The sequence below is a fragment of the Gossypium raimondii genome, chromosome 11 (genome assembly GCF_025698545.1).
Source record: "Gossypium raimondii isolate GPD5lz chromosome 11, ASM2569854v1, whole genome shotgun sequence".
NCBI classification, from domain to species: Eukaryota; Viridiplantae; Streptophyta; class Magnoliopsida; order Malvales; family Malvaceae; genus Gossypium; species Gossypium raimondii.
The window spans coordinates 32708111-32715043 of record NC_068575.1 but is presented as its reverse complement, the minus strand read 5'-3'; the positions used below and the strand labels follow the sequence as shown (position 1 = coordinate 32715043).

General features: G+C 31.2%; 1 protein-coding gene across 1 annotated transcript; it reads left to right on the top strand.

Annotated features, from left to right (window-relative positions):
- Positions 1–2418: 2418 nt before the first annotated feature.
- Positions 2419–3344, top strand: LOC105804180 (protein MIZU-KUSSEI 1). The gene has a single exon (XM_012636674.2). The coding sequence runs from the start codon at positions 2470–2472 to the stop codon at positions 3178–3180; it is 711 nt and encodes a 236-aa protein (XP_012492128.1). The 5' UTR covers positions 2419–2469; the 3' UTR covers positions 3181–3344.
- Positions 3345–6933: the final 3589 nt, after the last annotated feature.

Below are 6933 nucleotides of genomic sequence, written 5' to 3'. Positions count from 1 at the left end.
AAGCATGAGATTAAAACATGCTACTTTTAGCACTTATCAAGGGTTTAGACAAAACACAAGGCCCAAAAAATGGGCTTGGGTAAAAATATAATGCCCGTTTTTTATAATGGCCGAATCTTGGGTAAGATTTTTTTGCCTGAGCTCGGCCCAGCCTAAATATATTATGTTATAAAAATATTATATTAATTATATATGTTAAAAAATTATTATATATATTTATATTAAATCTCTAACCCGATAACAATTAAACCCGTTACCCAAAACCTAAAAAAAAATTAATCAAGTAAATAACCCAACCCAAAATATAAAATTATAAAAATTATATTTAATACAAAAAAATATTTATTATATTTATTTTTTTAATATAATAGAACATTTATTATATGTCGATTGAGTTTTAGCTTGATTGGTATAGACATTATTGTCAATGCAGGAGGACGTAGGTTCGAGTGCGCTGAAACACATTATCCACATATTTATGGGTTAGGGAGGGATTATGGGTAGTTCTACACATTATGTAAAAAAAATAATAGATATGATCAGAACCTATAATGAGATTATTCAAAAAATATTTCTATTTATGGTAGTGTTTTTCGATATAAATAATTTTTAATATGTTAGAAAAGTTTTATTTTAGTTTTTTAGTATATTTAGTGTATTATATTTTGTAAAATTTTATTTTTAAATAAAACTAATATAAAATTTAAAATAATTAAATAGAGTGGTCTGGCCCATGGATAGGTCTAATTGGTCCTAATTATTACATGATTCTTCAAGTCAATAAAGATATCAAAAGAAGATGATTTGAAAAAGCTTATAGGAAGCTTTCGTTTTATTTTATTTTTTAATTATTTGATAGGTTTCATAGGAAACTTTGGGTTCCTCCATTGAGAATGCTATTAGTGCAATCATGAATGAAGTTTATAAAATCACAAATTTATTGAGTTTTAGGGATTTTGCATTTTGAGTTTATCAAAATCACATACTTACATATAAGTTTATCAAGATTTAATTAATGTGTTTAAGGATCAAATTGATAGAATTTGTAAATGTTGATGGTTAAATTTATTGAATTATTTAGAATTTTAATCAAATATATAGAATGCGTAAGTATTGAGGACTAAATGTGTTATTGTACTAATTAGACTAACACCACATTATCACTTCCATTTACTATTTAACAGAGAGTGACCAAAGTAGAAACAATCTAAAATGTGAGTGACAAAAATAGAAATTATCTAAAACACCAGTGACTAAATTGAAATTTTTTATAGTTGAGTGACCAAAACAGAAACACACTATTAGTTGGGTGACTAATTCTATTGTTTACCTTTAATTATAATATACTAATAAATATTGGGTGCAGTGATAAAGCATATTGCACTCTCAAAGAGAAAACGGAATTCAAATATTAGAAACAACATTATTAAGAGGACAGCCACAAACCTTAAACATATATGAAAAGTACCAAAAAATTAATTATAATATATAAATATTAATATTGAAAAGTAAATTGAATTATCAAAATAATTTATGGGAATTATTTATTGTACGGAATGATTTTTTCCTTCTCTCGTTTGGATTTGTTGAATGACGTGAACTTTATTAAAGGTTAATATTTTATATTTGAAATTTATTTTATCTCATTTATTTGTTATTTTAATGTGTTTTATGTATGTTATATATATTAAAGGTTAATATTTGATATATTGGTAGTGTTTTTTAATTTATTTCACAAGCGTTTTAAAAATTATCATGTGTTTTTTAAATATTTATTCTTTTAATATTTTAGTATACCTCAGTAAGACATTTGTCAACTCCTTAATTTTATTTGTGGAGTTTAAAAACTTTCTTGGTATTATAAATATTATTATTTTAATATTAATAAATCGAAAATATTATATCAAAACATATTGATATCAATACATATCAATTCCAATAAAACGATACATCCATAGATACAATACTCAATACCATACAACCCTTCCCGATTCTCTTATTAAAACCCTTTAATTGAGTTGGTATTTTAATAAAGTAACACTAGTTAGACTAATCAAAAAATTAAAATTATACTAATAAAATAAAATTAAGAATATCAAGTGTTTTAAAATTTAAAATTAACTACCTGTTTTTATAAATGGTTACGTATCCTTTCTCTACCAAAATTCTACTTCTGATAATTCATGGAAATGAATCGTAGTTATACCTAAATTCTCTTTAAAAAAATAAATAGAAAATAAAAAGAAATGGTCTAATTAGTGGTGCCCCCAAACCAAAACCCGCATCTGTTGGGAGTACTTTAAAATCAGAGTAATTTGAGGATGCTATAAACCAAAAGGAAGTGCTTAAGGAAAAAATAATAATAATAAAAATAATAATCACCCCAGACATCTCTTATAAAAAGGGCACAACCATCTGCAACAACCCACAAGCCAAGCCTTCACATATTCCAAACAAGGGCAACTTAACATGTCCTGCCCAACAGTTGGCGCCACCACCCACATAACAAATGGGGTTACCTCTGTTGACTGCCAGAAACAAGTTCGGTCATGGCGGCTTCTTCGTTCCCTTATGGAACTCCTCATCCCAAGTTGCTACTGCGCCTTCATCGACAAACACCATGAAATCAAACACCAAAATTACCTTCACAGATATTATCAACCTCCTGTCTGTACCTCTTCTGGTGTTATTACAGGTACCATCTTTGGTTACCGCAGGGGAAAAGCCAGCTTTTGTATCCAGCAAAACACCAAGTCCAACAACCCAATTCTCCTCCTAGAATTTGCGGTACCTACAGCAGTTTTGGCAAGGGAAATGCAAGGTGGTATCCTCCGAATTGCTCTGGACTGCACCAGCAAAGGGAATAGTAGTGGAAATCCTGACTCGGTTCTGTCAATGCCATTGTGGACTATGTACTGTAATGGAAAGAAAGTTGGGTATGCAGTTAAGCGGAAGCCATCGAAAGCTGATATGGATGCTTTAAGGCTAATGAATTCAGTTGTTGTTGGCACGGGATTGATCAGTGGAAAGGAGCTTGATCATCATGACGATGAACTAATGTACCTGAGGGCTAACTTTGAAAACCTTCGTACTTCTCCTGATTCTGAATCTTTCCATTTGATTGATCCCGACGGAAACATTGGTCAAGAGCTTAGCATTTTCTTTTACCGGTCAAGGTGACCTTTAGACCAGTTTTTAGCTTGGCCCCTATAGTTTTTTGAGCTATGTTCATTAGCGTGGCTTTACAACCCTTTGTATTTGATAAACAATCTCTATGTTTTTAGGGGACTATGAAGCTCTGTTATTTCTTTTTGCATTACTACGAAATAACTAATTTGGTATAATGTTTTAGCATAAGGATTCAATAGTTTGGATGATGAGATTGGAATCGTGTACATGGTGTTAACATCAAAGATTCAAAACAGCGAAAGCGCATTTAATTTCAGAACCATGATGTTATTACCAGTTACCCTGTGGACAAGGCTGTTCCCATTATGGCCGATGCCCAAATGACCCGACCACTCGACAATGCCATGTAAAATCTCCATCTCACTATGCAAATTTGGGAAAACAATAATGAAGTATGTCCCATAAAAATAATAACCTTGCCTGGATAAATTTCTCAAGGCTTAATTGAATTATAAATATTATGACAGAGCAACGTGTTCCATGCAGGAGTGTTTTGAGTATGAAACAAATAAATTCATTAAAGATGCTGATTTGCGGATCATGAGAATTTGAACAGTTCACACTTCCAACACATCAAAACACATATAAACATCATCCTCAACATCATCATTATTTGTTTAATTGTTTAGCATATGCTTTTTGTTTTTTTCCCCCTCCAATTGAAAAAATTAAAACTGGACAGCTGCGCTTAAAATCTGTTTGAGAAGAATATATGATGATGTACATCATTGAATAAAAGAAACAGTAATATTCCAAAAGAATATATGATTTGATTAATATTGGCATTTTTCAGTGTTAGAAAATCCGGCAACTTGAGATTACAATCCATTCTCAATTTTGTTGTAAGGATTAAAGTGGATGGGCAATAAAATTGTAATTTGAAGGAAGTTAGACTCTCTCTTGATAAAAATCTTTAAAGTGTCATTCGCTTGAAAGTCGACGAATCCCTCAATAGAAAGCTTTGTCCCTAACCTTCATGAAGAGCTAATGTACATTTTATGGAAGAAGAGGCACTTCGGTTGGTGGAGATAGGTACCTGCTAGTCCAAGTGGTACCATTATTGCAACGTAAAGACTACACATGCCTTGTTGGTAGTTCGAATCTCTGCGTGTGCATTCTCCATAATTAATATTTTGTACAACACTAAAACCTTTCCTGTTAGTACAAATCTTTGGTGAAGAAAATCTCGAACACACGAACGAAACTCGAACAGAAAAAGAAGAAATAGGACAAGGCTCCAAGGTGTGTTTCAAGTCACTATCTTTAAGGTTATATTCGCCCCCACTTATTTTCAGTGTGCAAATGAGTTCCAAGCAAATTAACCTCGAGTATACAATGAAGCCAATGACTATTTGCGTTTTGCACTAACGAGAATAGCCCACTACACACTGAGCAATGTATGACAAGAAGCTCAATTTCTACAAAGGATTTCTGCAGTAATACTTTATAAAATAATCTAATAATATTAGAAAATAAAGGAAGGAAAGAAAGAATATTAGAACTTGTTGGTGTGTTTTCCAAGTGAAATATCATTCCTATTTATAAGAATTTCCATGTCTCTTCATAGAGACATCTTTCATCAATAGGTGTCTTTCGAATAATAATGTCTTTAAAATAAATTAACATATAATTATTCATTTAATATTATAACTATAGTTATAATTCTTTTTCAAAAAATCAAATAATATAACTTTTGATTAATTACACCCGTTCATTTATAGTTATTGGAACACTATAAATATTTGAAAATGTTCCAACAATCTCCCCCCATTTTCAAAATATTTTTGATTTTGATATTCTTGGAAATCAATTTGCATAAATGAAGGTATCTTACGATTGAACCTTCACTTAGTGAAATCATGTTAAAGTTAATCGAAATTGCATGGTAGACTAAACTTTGAACCAACTATTCCATTTGATTAATCGAAATCCTCCTTTCATGAGTGCTGCCAGGGTCAAGCCCTTGAGCTCCTAAAAGCGGCCACACTTCCACTCACATAGGTAGATCCCATCAAGAGTGTTCCCGTAATTATAACACTCTAACATATTTATTTTATGGGTCCATTAAGAGTACATTACTCATCCTTCCCTTATCATTACGGGTACCTAGCACTTTAATCTTAGGATGGATTTATTTATAGTGTTAACAGTCACATACTAATGATGTACTTTGTCTCATTGAACTCAAGACTTGACGTTATATCAAGCGTTGAGTCGAGTTTCCATCATGGGTGACTCTAATTAATGGGCTTGAGTCCCATCCCTTTTGAGGTCCTTTTTACAGCATCTCTAGCAAGATTTTTTGTCAAAGGATCTGTCAAATTTTCACTTGACCTCACATAATTAATAGTGATCACTCCATTAGAGATTAATTGTCGGACATAACTATGTCTTAATCTAATGTGTCTAGACTTATCTCCGCCAATCGAGGCGCCCTCTCCATGAACTATACAACGACTCTCTGTGGAGGCTAGGGACAAAATCCTAACACGAGGATAATATCTTTTGTTGAGTGGTCCATTAACTTCCAAGCGGGTGACACTTTGAAGATTTCTCTCAAGAGAGAATCCGACCTCCCAATAGTTAAATATTAGAATTTAGCAAGTCCAAATATTTTATATTTTTTAAAATATAATACAAATAATGGATTCAAATGTTCGAATTTGGATCTATTTATAAAAGTAAGGTAAATTTGAATAATTACTATTCAAATTCCAATCTATTATATGCAAAAGTAGAATGAATTTAAACAACCAACACCAAAGGTAAGTATTCTTGTTATAAATAGTAATTAAAATATCCTAATCCATGAATGAAACTATTCATGACCATTGATGTTAAGAACTTTGTAGAAATGTCGGGGTGGGGGCTTAAGATGGTGTTGCATGAGCTGTTATGTTGCTTTCGTTGCGTCGTTTAGCAAAAGAAATGGACGAGGCCAACGCGTCTGTAAATAGTGCAATGGAATTTGAGGTTAAATCTATCTATCTATACTAAAGAAGAAAAGAGTGATAGAAGATTAATGAATCCAATATATATTTATACATAATTAGTTACATTCATTAAAATATGAACTGTTTAATGTAATGGAACCTAGCAAGCCCTTCAAAACAAACTTTAGACATACGTACACTTTTCTTTCTCGTCACGAATTAAATGTCTCCCCATTTGTCTTCCACCTTTCACCACTCTCCATTTCTTGCTTCTGTTCCTTTTTTTTTTTTTGTTTGTCACTCGTGTGTCTTTATATGAGATCTTTTATTTACTTGTTATATTTTTAATTTCTTTTTTCTAAACTAAGGATATTTTCTGATTAATTTCAGAAATGTGTGTTTTCGAGGTTATCTTTAAACCAGAGATTTTGTAACATGTACGGAGAAGTACACGTAAACGGATTGAGTGTCATGAATTTTTAAGTCTTACTGGTATTATATAGGTTCCCAACCACCCAAATGATCATACCAAATAGGCCCATGGGTTTTCGATCATTTATTGTTCATAAACCCAAATAACTTGTATTTAAATGAGAGGACCTTAGCACCCTCTCAATTTTTTTTTCACGCAACCATAATTTCTTTTTCCTACTCAAAGGGTTTAAATCATAAAATGATACTTAAATTATGTCTATTTTTTAAAATTATATTTCATTACCCAAATTAATCTAGTCGTTAAAATTTGTTTATCCAATCATTTTTTGGCACGTGACAATTTTAATTAAAAAATAAAAAAACTTAAATAGTATTT